Source organism: Lingula anatina, chromosome 2 (genome assembly GCF_051362555.1).
Source record: "Lingula anatina isolate TDL-2025a chromosome 2, LinAna3.0, whole genome shotgun sequence".
NCBI lineage: Eukaryota > Metazoa > Brachiopoda > Lingulata > Lingulida > Lingulidae > Lingula > Lingula anatina.
Window position 1 is genome coordinate 15,516,482 of NC_141768.1, and position 15,192 is coordinate 15,531,673.

Below are 15,192 nucleotides of genomic sequence, written 5' to 3' on the forward strand. Positions count from 1 at the left end.
CATCAAAAGCATTTTCTTAAATTATTATAGGGGAATCTATTTTACTATAAAAATGAAAAGTGCCAACATCTCGCCAGTACATCAGGCCCGAACGTCCGTTTCATTGTGCTACAAATAGTTTAGAAATTATGAATTAAATTCATGGTATCCTTTTAAATTAACAATTATTGGATGTAACCACTGAAAGGGACACAAGACACGGGCTATTTACTATGTAGGAAATAAGCGCCTTAAATAAACTTTGAAATTATGAATGAAGGTGCCTCAAACGGGCTAATAAACCCAAACAAAAGACCTGTTTCTTATTTCTTACAGTTACGTTCGTTGCCTTTGGAGATCTTTTTCAACCGAAAATATATAGCTTTTGGCGGTTGTTTGTTTAATTGACCTGAGCAACAAATTACAGCCAAAGAATACGGATATCACACCTCGTACTTTTGTTTTATTTTTAGTTAAGTTTGTGTGAGCACCAATGAACAAACAGCTTCTACTGTCCTTGGGTGACAGATGACGTGTAGCAGTAATGTCCAAATATTTAATGAATCGATCATTGCCAACAAATTACGGAAATCACTCTTCCTTATGTTTTAACTTGATGCCAAGGTCGACTGCTAGTGACCTAAATGAATCACATTGCAGTCCAGCAGATGCGTAATTTACAGTATAACCTTATATAAAAAACATGCTGAAGTTAAAGGCATTTGTTACCTTTTCTTCACAAAGGTACTATATACTGAATTTTTACAACTCCCCCCCTCCAAAAAGAAACCCTGCTACAACGTCAATGAGCACATTTGCCCTTTTGTATTTTTAATGTGATATTATCTCATTACATGACAAAGTTTATTTCCTCATTATCTAAGCGCATGCGGAATAATCCTAACGTACCCAACAAATTAACTTAAAACGAATAAATTCTTGAATTCTAGCGCTCAAATACGACATTTTAATTTAAAGAAATGATCAGTACGTGTAAACAAATTATCATTAAACTGACTGAAAATAATATCATATTGTATAGTGGTATTATCTGTAAAAAAAAAAAGATTTTTTGGTAAAATTGCTGTCATGATTGTGACGGTTGCCAACTGAATGCATCCAAGCTTAATACATCCAATATAATATCCGTTGACCGCATGATGCGTTTAATGGAAAGAATGTCAACCACACTGATCAAAGGAGTAATTTTCTTTCTGATTGACCCATGTGTAGAGTGTGGCGGATTATCAATCTGCATGTCAGGTGCAAAAACCAATTACATGGTTAGTGTTTTAAATGTTAATTTATTCCCGGGGATGTACCTCTGCTGGGGTACATAGAGTCTTATATCACATTTTACTAAAACGATAAGTGAAAGTAGCGTAAGGAAGTTGCAACTATAGCAGTAGCAGTTGAATGTGAAGTCAGCAGAATGTGATGTCAGCGGAATCTGGTTAACACATGGGGCTTTTCCCGTATCTTCTTTGTGGCCGGTGGATTGTAGAAGTGCGCAATGCGGAGTAGTGCAGGAATTATATACTATAGCCTGCCGGAAGACTGCCAACAGGTAAAACTATTCACCATTATTTACAGGTAACACTCAGTTGAACACTACTCACAACACCAAACCAGCAGACAGTACACTACAACATGTACATGTATAAGGGCCGCTGTAGACTCAAGTCACCATTGCTATTTAATGATAATAAGAATGATCATGCAAACTAGAATTTCAAATTATGTAAGCATAGTTGAATTGCGGCAAATAATAAATCATTTCAACTATAGCAACTGTTGTTAAGTTTACATTGTGTGATCAATCACAGACATTATAGTTAAGGTAGAAAAAACTACATCACTCCTGTGTTGGCAGTTTGTGAGCTTGATCAGATATTCAAAATGAGTTTTATATTCGCATTTTCAGTAGTTTTGTCACCAAGCTTGTAATTTCTGTTATTATTATTATTATTGTTATTATTATCATTATTGTTTTTAGGTGCCAACTTGAGATTTTAATGATAGTCCTCTATAATATTTCATAATAACAGCGTTCAAAATGTAATATGTATTATATCGACCCTTTGATAAACGTGTAATTATATCACGAGTCACACACGTGAAATTATCATGAACCTGGGGTGAAATTAAGTCATGACTGGATATTACACCAAAGGCAGGTCGTAGTATCTATAGACATATGTCTGTGCGTGCGTTTCTACATCGGGACCACGTGACTCCAAATGTGGCAACGCGGTCACACCGTACCAACAATTGATTTGACAAAATCCATTGCGAATAATGAAATGCTTTGTGAACTGTAAGTGCCCGCTTAGTCTAACGTTTGAGATCTTGGATAAGTGCGATGTTTCTCTAACGCGCTTACATTAAGTATTAGGAAAAAGCAAAATATTTTCACGAGGAATAACTTTTAGCATGCTCAAAATATTTAAGATATTATTCCTTGTGGAATTCTGACAACATCAAACATCCAACAAGAGTGCAGTATACAATGTTCTTAACCATCATTTTACATTAAAGGTGAACTTAGGTGTTCGAAATTGATTGACACGCTGAGTGGAGCTACGGATAAATTACAATACACCCCAGAGACTGCGCGCCATCCGCACTGACTGTGTCGTACTACAGTGTAACATCCGCAAGAAGGACGAAGTACGTGACTGATCGAGGACATCGTGTAACAGAAAAGGTGAGCAGCGAGGACCATTTGCTTAAAAAGACATTGTGATTAACGTACGGTCAGGTATTAGATTTTGTGGTGTAGTGAAATAACTTATTGTATCAAATCAAAATACCTTAAACAATTTTTTTCTATCGTACTTTCTCATTACATCGCTGTGAGAATCATCAGCGAAGTTCTAGGTAAAGTAAATGGTCGACTATTGGCTTTCGCGATGTTCATTTGAAATAGTGAAATTACCAGTATTTATCCTGTGTAATATTATAGAGCATTTAACGAGAAATATGACACCCTATTAGATGTGGCAATGGACAAAACATGTATCAACAAAACAGAGCACTCTCATCATCGGAAAACGTTTGGCTCTCCGGGTTTGGTTCGATATCACTTTAGAAATATGACAAGGGCAGGGGGAAATTTCACAAAAAAGGTATTGTTTTAAGGCAACCACCTCAAGATGCCCTTTTATTATCTTAGTAATTTATATGTTTAACAATTTTTATTCAAAGAAAAAGAAAGCGAGGCAATTCCATTTCGCATTTTATGCTCTCCCTAAGAAAAACACCTATTCAAAAGAGGGCAAGTGGTTTGAGTAAAGCAGCAGTACAGATTAGCCGGAGGTAATGAAATGGTGACAGGCTATACATGTAGGTCCTTGGTAATGATATTATGGAGTTAGAGGTTGAATCCAAACCCAGATCCATTTTTCATTAGCCATTAAGATTTGTGCTCACGAAGAAACAGTGAAAGCTTGGCGCTTGCGTGAGGAATAAGGTCTTAACATCAAACAATGTTTCTTCAGTTATCTTTCTGAAGTAAATGAAAAATTTTCTTGGCTTCTTTTAATTCTGTGGCTGGGATTTTAATCTTAAAAGAGCATTTCTGCATTCAGGTTATTATTATTATTTTCTTAGAAAAAAAATTTAAAAAAGATACTCGACAGCGATCTTGTTGAGGAAGACAGCCGATCACAAGAAGAAAAACGTAGTAAAAAAAATTATATGTGATGGTTTTTGGGTATATTGTGGTGACAATGCAAGTGTAATGAAGATAAAGATCAAAGCCCCTGGAATTAAGTCAGGTACGATTTGAACAGTGGAGAATGAACAGGGAAATATCGAAGAACGAATGATGGTTTAACCATAATTTTAATGTTTTTGTCAATATAGTGCACAGAGAAACATTACACCAAGAAACAGCAAATACATATCATCACAAAGCAAGCAAACTGCTTATATTTGCGTTTCCTATGTGAAGAATATTAGTTTTAAAACTTCATATTATCTAGACAGGAAAAGGTGGCGCTGCAAAATATTTAGCATAAATCTTGAAGCTTGGTTCTTAGACGTTTATTCCGAAAATCACAAAAGGATGGATGGAAATCGTAAATGTGTAAGTTCTGGTCGAATATGCAGTCTGAAAAATAATTTCCTGAATTTAAATACTTCATGAGTGCATAAGTACACTTGTCGACAACATAACAGCATATCTCGGAGATATCTTTTTTGCTCTGCCCCATTGTTATCTACGTCATAACATAATATCGGTATTTGATTATCCCATTTTAATACAAACAATCTCATAAATATTTGATGCACAAAACGACTCAGTTATTCAATCAATAGATTTTCCATATGGTCTGATCTTGATAAATAAAATTCGAACCTCTTAAATATAAATAAAATAGTTCACAGGATCTTCAACAATATTAAGGAATTTTTTTCATGGTAATTAGAATCAAGCAACCTCTTGAAACAACTATTGAAAGTTTCAATCTCAATGTATAAATTGGATAGAAAGGCTAATAAATGGACGTATATATAAATAAGAATTAAATGGATGAAATATGATAGACAAATGAAATAGGCAAGGGGGTAAACAGGTAATAAAGATCTGGTAAGTTGACATATATATTTTTTAATCTGAAAGAAAATGCACTCATCACACAAATGTCACCATGACTTTCTTATCTAGCACTTTAACTCTATCGCCATGCCGAGAAGCACTAATCATAAACATTTGGCCGATCATTTCATGTGCTCATTGATTATTACAGGATTTCTTATAACCCGTGTCAAGCTTCAGGCAGATTCTCGATATATTGATACATGTAAATACCGCCGTGATACATAGACCTCTAATGCAGCGGCAAAATTTACCACCTGAAATTGATTACCAATAAATTGAGCAAAGTGTGTCTACTTTACTTCTTTCATGTTTTCTGAATCTGGAACATTGTTATTGCCATTAACGCATGGAAGAATTGCCTAATGTTAACTGCAAAATACCGATTCACTGGACAACGAAATCTTTTTTCACATTCACTAGTCTAATATAACATTAACACTGTTTAATGATACCATGACATGATATGGGTTATAACGTGAATTGGTTTTATCATAATAACATAATTCACTATGAAACAGTTGAAGCGAGGTTTGCTGTTACCACTTTATGTCCGTCTTCCCTAGGGACTACATATACAACAGATACGTGCGTATACATGAAATATGCATCATAATCGCATATCTAGCCATAAGTACTGTCATGTCAGGTGCAGTTCACAGAACTGTTTACTTTTATTGCGCACAAACATGAAGGATTGATGAGCAATGAGATTATTGCGCTATTCGAGAGCCGCAGAGGAAACGTCCTGAAGTAAGTTATCGTATACGGTGCGGTGTAGGCCTACATTTTTACTGAGTAAGGTGCAACACCAAATAGCATGTCTCTGGTACATTTCAGTTTCGTAATTTTATCGTGATATATTCTGCATGGAAGGGAGACTTTTGAGATGACAGCCAGGGCCCCGAAAGCATCGCGATATCACCTAGAGGCTACAGTGTATTATACGGGGCGAGTATAGGCGAGTTATGGAATCGAGACGCTTGCGCTCGGTCGCAATGCGCGATGCTTTCGAGTTACAGGGCCCAGGTGGAAAGTTCCACGGCTATCAATTCATTGATTGTGTCATTATCAATTCATTCAAACCTGGCGTAGATAACCACTCCCTTATATAACATGTTCTCTGCCACAATGGGCGGATTTCATTGGCTGTAAGGAAATACGTCCCGATGACATATATACTGGTTAAATTACTTTTGAGAATTATCCTGGACTTGTATCGAAAAACAGCGCAAATATATCTCGCAAAAACTTCATTGCGTAGGGTATTTGTAAAATGTTGGCCACGTCATTGAATACTTATTAATATTTCGTTCTGGCCAAATATCGTCCAACCTATGTAATGAATATATATTATTCATCACGTTAATGAACCCCACAATACCCGGTAAGAAGATTTGCCTATATAATTGCAGTGGTGTGAAACCGTTCGCCGTACGATGAAACAACATGAAGTTTTTTAAAAAGAAGATGGTGGTTCTATAGGCCCTATTGCTATTTTGAAACGGCGTATTGCTTACGTTTTCGGAAATTAAATACAAATTTACAGAATGTTTTATATCGGTAATGTTGCTCCAAGAAGTGCACGGATTCCCACGCTAAGGATTAAGCTCTAAACACTGCAGTCTTAATGGATCTTCAAATTCAGAAGTGTTCTTAGTATTGGATTTCCTTAAAAATTTGTTGGCACTTCGATTATAATCATTGAAACTGTATCCTGCACTCAGTAATATGATCAATACCCTGTCCTTTGATTGCAGCTTTTACACAAATCCACTAATTGCGGAAATTCATGTTGTCCACCACCGGATTGAGGAAAATGAAGATTTGGACCATATTTCTCGTCTTCATAGGTGAGTGTCCTCCAAATGAAGATGCCTATGAAATGATGTAATAATCCATTGTTATTTCTTAAAGGTACACCGATAGTCCGAGACATACCATATACTCGTTAATAATGGAATACCATACCGATCTTAATTCTTAATCGAGTTCATAAGGTGCTAAAAAGTTGCAACAACAGACACACAGGCGTTGGCAGGGCAACTAGCCGTAACAGATGAATACACATTTAAATGGCGCGCCAATTACAAATACTAGTATAACAGATAACAGTAACCAAGGAGCTGTAAGCAATGTAAATATAAGTGGGTATAAGTTTTTTCACTATAAAATACATAGAGCAAAAAGGCACATAATTTTGTTTGTCTCTGATGTGCTTTCGTCATATTTAATTTCGATGTAGATACCTTTTGACCGACGTTTTTTACTGAAGACGGAATATTAAGAAAAATTGTAATGGCTCCATCTTGTTAGGATTTGGTCAACATGTCTTGTACTTCTAGAGTAATAACTATTGATCATGCGACGAAAAAGTGCCTTTGAAGGCCCCAAGCATGTGTGGCTAAGTCATTTGGAATGGCGGTATGTTAGTGAGATAAGGACACATGTTTAAAGTTGTCTTTTTTTTCCTTATAGGTTTGACCACAAAGGGTAATTGATATATCATTTGCTTTTTTCTAGCGGACACCTTTCATTCTTGACCTAAAATAGTTAATGTTTTTACCCCTGCTCAAGCTCCCCTGTATTATAGGCTTAATAGGGTTATGTATTTTAACGGATATTCTCGAGTTTACATGAAAACTTTGGTATAGGGTTTGCATGTGGGTTTGCTTTGTAGGAATAGACTTTCGCAAAGATTGTTTCGAGTGACAGCGTTGCTCTATAGGAAATCCAACAGTGAACTCCACGATGAACCACATTGCATTTATTTAACAAAATAATTAATGTGCCTCCAAAAGTACGCACTTCCCCTATTGTTTTGCAGCATCTGTTTTCTCTATTGTGTTCATCGATAATTCAGTCGGACATCGACAATCTGTTGCATGTTTCACTGCTTATTCATATTCTGTTTGTGGTTCTTTCATTTGTTATTAATTTATTAAAACCTGTGATTCTGGTTTTTGTTTTGCTTCTTGTCTTTAACATGCAGTGCCTTAATGTTTACACTTTTCATCTTATCATTTGGTTTTTAGTGCTGAATTTTTTCATTACTTGTAAGTTGACATTGCATAAGCATTTTACATTTTGATTGATACTCTAATTTCAATATCCACCTATCTATCCTTATGGTATAAGCATTATTATTTAGTATTCCATCCTATGAGTACAGGTCTTAATCAATTTGATATAAGCTTACCTGCATTGCAGAAAATTTACGTTGTAACACATCACAACGTACAAATGTGTTTTGTTTTGTGCTTCTAACGTCTAAAACAGTGAAAATTAAACACACTGCACATAATTTTAATGTCATTTTAACAGGAAGAATAAAAAGAAATTTAACTATTCAATTTTTGCTTAGTTGCCCCTTTTTTTACAGCATTCCCTGGCTTCTGTTTCCCTGCAGACATTGAGAGACAACTAGTTCAATCTCTGATGGTCAACTATGACGTGGACGTTCGACCAGTGGAGAACACGTCCGTGCCCATTGTGGTCAAGTTAGGCATGGCACTTAACCAAATTATTGATGTGGTAGGTGATGTGTACAGAACACCCTCCGGTATCATAAAACCGTTAATAGCTTGTACTTGGTGCCACTGATACAAAGAAATAGAGCTAATATATCAGACGGCATCTTGACTTAAGAGAACTTTTAGGAAGAACTTTTGGGATGCCTATATGGTTATCTCAACTATTTGAAATCCTTTTCATTCAAGATGAATAAAAAAGCTCAGCTGTGGTCTGAAACACTTTCTGTCCGAGAGAGAGTCCTGCTTGTATACGAAGCATAAGGATGATATACATTTTACATTTGTATTAGTACTGTAATTAAGGATAAGAAGTGAAGAAAAATTCGCCTGAAGCAGAGCAGCCTGCACTGTTTATGTACATGGTGCTTATAGAATCACTTAGCCAAATTGAATATAAATTTATGTATAATAATTTATTTGCGGGACGCCGATGTTTGCTTACTGAAAAATTCAGTAGTGCTTTAATTCTTGAGACATCAGAGGGTCCATCCAAAAAATGCCTGTATAATGTTTTTCAGCAGGGGGTCGACAATTAGGGGCTAGTACAAACAGCTAAATATATTCTAAATAGAAATTGCTATTTCGAAGTATTTTAAGGTATGCTCAAAAATAAAGTAAAATAGCAAGACTATTCTGCAGAATGATTTATTCTAACTTAATAAAATATTTTAGGACGAGGTGAACCAAATCATCGTATCCAGCGTCTGGTTCAGACTGGTGAGTACAGATTGATTTAAATATTTAACCTGGGCGTTACCCCTTCCCCCTACTCACCAATCAGCCCAATTCACACACACACACCAGAAAGGTGTAAACTATATAAAGATTAGTTTTGACAATGATATCATTGATAAGAGTATCTGGATTTAAAATTAAGGACTGTGCTATTTGGCGGTTTAAGTTATCGTTGATAGTGATTAAAACTATAATAACTGGGGGTTTCCCCTTTGTTTTGTCCTTTTCAAAGTGGCAGCAAGGGGACAACAAGTACCTTTTTATATATGGGCCTTTTGTGTGACAATGTTGCAGGGGTTGATCCCATTTCATTAATTGAATTCGAAGTTTCTTTTTTTAGCCACTTTCAAAAAGAATTTAACTCGAGACAGCTATTATTAGAATCGAAAATCTCGAAAACAAGTTTAAAAACGGTTATTTTCTCAAATAAGTTACACATTGGTCACAAAAGGCAAATTGCTGAAAAAAGAAAAAATCATCACTTGCTGTAGCATGCAGCATGAAACTCTTTTTAGGACTAGACATAACTCCTTGGCGAAATGATGTATGTCATACCTAGCCACACACCACCTAACTTTGATTTAAAGGGATAACAACTGTTCGAAAGATATCCATATTTCACAACATATACATTGTAAACAACTCATAGAAATATAATTTATTGTATTTTACTGCCAAAACGGCAGTTAACACAATTATTCTGGAATTTGTGCTTGCCATCACATCAACTGACCTCCATAGATGGCTATACTCTGTAATAATCTCTTAACAGAATATTGACAGTGAAAAAAACCTTTTAGGAAAAAACTCGGGACTAACTCTGAATGTGGGAATGGTTTCACTTACCATTGGTAAAATTGTCCTTTACCCCTGGAAAATCCATTTTTTTTTTTTTTGGTCGACATGAACAGTTGTTATCTTTTTAACATCTGCCATCGCTTGTTCCCATTCATTTATCAACACGGGCACTAATTCTCCTTGCATCAGAATCACACCTTACGTACATACTCATGGGGAAAGGAAATATTATACGCTACCTTTTTTTGTAATAAATGTTTCAGCAGTTATGACTTTGTCGCGGTCTCTTGTGTGTAATCAACCGGCGACTGCTCTAATTGCACGGTGATAATCATAGAATTGTGACATCAACCACTAATCGATTCATTACCTTAATAGCATATTAAATATGAAAATTAGAATAACTTTTACAAAAGATTAATGATATAGATAAGTGAAACGAACTAAAAACTGCCAAACCGAATTAACTTAATAAATTCGGTTGGGCAATTTTAAGTTCGTTTCACTTATCTTAACACAAAATATCAAAGTTTCTCTCCAGGTCTTTCGTTTCTAATATAGTATTTGCTCGTTTTTTAAACAAATGTTAAATAAGTGGGTCGTTTGCGTTTTGAGAAAATTGTGGACATATCAAATTTACAGAAAAGCTTAATGTTTTAGTGGAAAATGCAATAATCCGATCAGACAACTGCAATAAGATCCAAAAGCTTTGGTTTTTCTTAAAATGTTAGGATTCTTTCATTTAAGAGATGGAACGACTTCAAACTGCGATGGAATAGCAGCAGCTATGGTGGTCTTTCTAGTATCCGGATCTCATCTGGCAGAATATGGCGACCCGATTTAACTCTTTATACAGAGTAAGTAGTCTCAATGAAAAGTTCCCATTTTTACAGAAGAAACTTGTGCACCGCTTTAGCCTTAAACTTGGTATCAACATATAGACCAAAAGTTTGATCTACTGAAGTTCAAAAGATTATTCAATTATTAAAATCAGTCTGAAATATTATCCATGTTTTACTTGTTATAAGAACAGACGCAATGTTTCATTTTATTGGACGGCATTTTTGGCCAAAGTAGACTACAATTTTAATCAGTTTAGATAAATTTTTGGGCTTATGTACTTTTGTGAAACAGGGTCCCTGGAGCTTCTTGACGATGCTGCACTGGATAAAGTGCCGTGCTCTCTCTCTCTCTCTCTCTCTCTCTCTCTCTCTCTCTCTCTGGTTAAGTATTATATATTGTATTTTTCCTTCCAGCGTGAAAGAATCTGCGTCTACTTTCACACACTACAACGCTATTGTATCTGCAGACGGTAGCATCAGTTGGAATTTCCCCGCCATAGTTCGCAGCACGTGTAGTTTGAATGTTCGCTATTTTCCTTACGATGAACAGAGATGCCCTCTCAAATTTGGATCATGGACGTTTGATGGACTTCAGTTAGACTTAAAAAATCTGTCGATGTCAGGAGATTCGTCCACTTATGTCACAAACGGGGAGTGGGAATTGAAAGATATCCCTGTGGTCCGCAATGAGTTGTATTACAATTGTTGTCCGGAGCCCTACCCTGATGTCACATTCACAATCATAATCAGACGACAGTCACTCTTCTACCTTTTCAACTTGGTTCTACCTTGTGCACTGATTGTTGCAATAACGATCCTTGTTTTCTACCTTCCCCCAGAGTCTGGAGAGAAGGTATCACTTAGTGTGACAGTGCTGTTGGCACTAACAGTTTTTCTGCAGATTGTGGCACAAACCATGCCAGCACAGTCGGAGGTAGTACCGTTGATTGGTAAGTACTAACGTATTTAAATACCTCAATTGAACCTGATTGTGTTTGATGAGAGCTGGACAATGCCAAAAGCTGTTTATTCCCCAGATTGTGTTTAAACGCCAGTTGTGCTCAAATACTATATCGCGTTTGCAGTTAAATTTCAGACAGAGCTTCCGTATCATGTGGTCGACCGTGTGGTCTTAGTATACCATGTATATATATGTAGTTCTTATGTTTAGATACATATTTGTTCTTTACTGTTTACAGTTCCATCTAACCTTTACTAAATCTGATGCACCTTAACATTTCAACAGTGACATATAAATGAATGGCTCTGATCCAAGAAACGTATCTGCAGTATATAAATGATCTGAATTAAATATCTAAAGAAAATTATTAAGAAATTGTTAACCTAACTAAGACTCTTCAGTATGTTTTCAATTATCGATCTCGTCTTATCACATGCTAACCATCATTTATCAATATTAACAAATTTAATTCAATGCAGTTTTGTTTAACAATTAAATTTTAACCCCCTAGGTGAGTATTTTGGCGCGGCAATAGCCTTGCTCTCCGTCTCCACAGCCCTGACTGTGATTGTATTGAACCTACACTTTCGTGGCTCCCACAACAACGAAGTCCCTTACTGGATGAGGAAAGTCGTGCTAGAGTACATGGCTAAGCTACTTTTTATGACGGAGACAGTGAAAAGGAATGTATCAAGTCCCAAAAAGGTATGCTCACTGGTTTGAATAATGATTAACATGGCCGATACAGAAAGAGGACGCGTGGGGAATATTCGTTAATTTTATCTGTATATAAAATCAAAATAAAATCTTATCGTCATTTTAAAATTCTTTTCTTTTTTACGGATTTATTTATTCGGTCATCATAATTTGTTTCAAGAACATATGTAACTTAAAAGAAAGATAGATGTAGCCTACCTTAAAACAAAAATAATGAGGTCATATATTTATATTATAATATTTATATCATATTATATTATATTATATTATATTATATTATATTATATTATTACGAAATGTTTTCGGTTTTAGGAGGAGACCCGCGTATATCCCTCCCATATACCACACCTGGCAAATGGCAAGAAAACTCCACACTATCCTAATACTTCAGTCAGAGATCTTCGTAAAGAACCCCTCGCCATCTTAGACTTGGAACCCCAGAACGACACCAATAGTCTGCTCCTCTCAATAAGCAAAACATTAGACAAATTTGAGGTGTATCTGGAGGAGAAAGAAGTCCAGGAGCAATGTGAGACAGATTGGCAGCTAGTGGCGAGAGTTGTGGACAGGTTTCTCTTAGTCGTGTTTTCTCTCATCACCCTGATCGTGTCTGTCACCATTTTTTCAAACCGACCAACTTACGACTAAGTGCGGTTTGGCCGTCCCGCTTTTTTAAGCTAAAACTTGGCCCGTATACAAATCATGAATATACGTGAAATGGTTCTTATTTACTCTTACGCCAGGTAGTACCCTATAAAAACATTACGGGAAGCATATCATAGCAATATGGACTTATGGAAATGAATTTTAAAAAAGACCTATTAAAGAAGAAAAAATCTAATACTAGTACATTTGTGAACATTGAACATTATGTATATGTAAAGCAGTCTGAAACTTTACAGGCTTTATATTAGCAGGCTATGTTTCACCTGTACAATTTTTGTCTGTTTTTACGCCTATATCATGGCCATCGCGGTGTGTTAATCGTGCAGATACCATAATATTTGGAATTAGAGGGCATATACGTATAATTATTTTTTAGAGAACAAGTAGACTTAACTGTATCCATGGCGTCACCCACACTTACGTCCATTGCTTTTAGTAAAAAATCATGAAACAATTTTCAAACATAAAAAAATGCAATCGTTTTTACTTGCAGGTGGAATTTATTCGTTTTATAAGCATTTTGTTTATTGATACGTTTTTCATTATTAATCAAGTCCAGCATTTAGTTTAGAATCGTTCATCAATTTTTGCAGCACAAAGGGAAAACGTTACGGAATTACAATGTACTTATATACATATACTATATGCATATATATAAATGCACGTGCACGATACTGGCATTGATATAAATACATTGACTGGCACTCAAGGTATTTCTCAAAAAGTATACATCTTACGTTTGGCCAGTATCTGTTAATTTTATTATTGTTTAAACAACGCTTTTAACAGTGCTTTTACTATTGCTGATTTGAGGCATATTGGAAAATAAAGTGCGCATGTAGAATGATGAGTTCAACAGTTTCGCAAAAAAAGATGTCGGACATGTAGCAAGCAAAGTACTGTAGGTAGGGGACAAAAAACTGACTTGTTAAAAAATAAAGAAAATTTATTTTATTTATTTATTTATTGCTAAATAAATCGAGGGGGAAATTACGTCAAAATTTTATTATCTGAATTAAATTGAAAGATAATACAATAACTTGAAAGATAAAATAATGTTCATTTTTTATCATTGCTTGAATAAATTTCACCCATAAATTTCATCCTTTCCTTTCATTGTCGGTAAAATGTCTTTTCTATTGCCATTTATTTGTTTTTTCCACGATCAATTTAAAAAAAAATTTCATTTAAACACAATTAATTTAACATACTCGGATACTGATTATGCTATTTTAGCAGTAACGCCATGATTTTTCTTTCTTTGATATAAATATCATTACTTTATTATTTCTTTTATGCATCTCGATGGCCAATCGAGATCATTGGCCATTTTCAGTCATGCACGATGTTTGCTGTATCTGACCTTGAATTTTATGGGTTTTTACAAATGTATGCCCTTTCGTTATGCTATATTTACTCAAACTCGCTGTATTAAAGTTTACAGTAAAATATTTCTAATTGAAATACGACTGGAGCGATAACACTAAAACTGAATAAATTCGTAAATCGTTTTTTTTAAATCTAGAATAAATAACAAATACAGTAGATATACACAATGAAACAAAAAAATTTAACTCCTGATCATTTGCATGACAAAAACTCGTGGTTACAGAAAAATGTTTCCTTAATCACTTAAGTGGCAATAATGTGCGACAGAGTTACATTACTATGCCTAAATTTAATTTGCTTGAGATATTAACCTACTTTATATTGCGAATTTAAAAAGCCATTATCGACGTTCACCAGTTTTGAGGCATGTTTTACTTTAAGTAATGGAATTACTCTTGAAAATGATGTACACACTTTGGTTTTAAGTGAAAATTCCAGGATATTAGCATGAATCTGTCTCGATAATGTATTAAGACATTTTTATTCAATCTAATTGTATTCTGTGAAGTTACTAATTTTCTTGAGGAATAGAATTTTGAGGTTTACCACATTTTATCCACATTATCTGCACTAAATGCCTATTCAATTACAAATAAAAACGTCCACAACATATATAGTCTTGGATCTTATTACAAAAAAAAAAAAAAAAAAAAAAAAAAAAAATTAAAGCTTCATACCACCAGCTATTAGTCAGGTCCTACTGTGTCTTAATATGTTGGGCAAGCATTAAAACATCACGGAAACATGTGACGAATATTAGATTTCAGAGCAACTATCCCTATAGAAACATTTATGTCCAGATGACTCAACCTATGTACCTAATTTTTGGCGCCAAAGGTTTTGCACAACACTTTGAAACATCGTTGCAATTAAGATCTCTCTCTCTCTCTCTCTCTCTTATTCACCCACAGATACAAACAAGCACGCGGTTTAAGCATGACACTAAAAACAATCGGCAATGAATGATCC

General features: G+C 35.1%; 1 protein-coding gene across 8 annotated transcripts; it reads left to right on the forward strand.

Moving 5' to 3' along the window:
• Window positions 1-1,151: 1,151 nt before the first annotated feature.
• LOC106157431 (neuronal acetylcholine receptor subunit alpha-9) lies at window positions 1,152-14,832 on the forward strand. Of its 8 annotated transcripts, none has more exons than XM_013533062.2 (10): window positions 1,152-1,546; window positions 2,518-2,686; window positions 6,343-6,435; window positions 7,061-7,075; window positions 7,965-8,116; window positions 8,788-8,832; window positions 10,396-10,505; window positions 10,905-11,440; window positions 11,963-12,156; window positions 12,481-14,832. In XM_013533062.2, the coding sequence occupies exons 3-10, from the start codon at window positions 6,375-6,377 to the stop codon at window positions 12,814-12,816; spliced, it is 1,449 nt and encodes a 482-aa protein (XP_013388516.1). In that variant the 5' UTR covers window positions 1,152-1,546; window positions 2,518-2,686; window positions 6,343-6,374; the 3' UTR covers window positions 12,817-14,832. The 8 variants fall into 8 exon arrangements, with proteins under 8 accessions (XP_013388516.1, XP_013388519.1, XP_013388520.1 ...); XM_087005831.1 differs by lacking the exon at window positions 1,152-1,546 and adding an exon at window positions 2,176-2,296; XM_013533065.2 differs by lacking the exon at window positions 7,061-7,075 and having other exon boundaries at window positions 1,153-1,546.
• The last annotated feature ends 360 nt before the right edge of the window (window positions 14,833-15,192 follow it).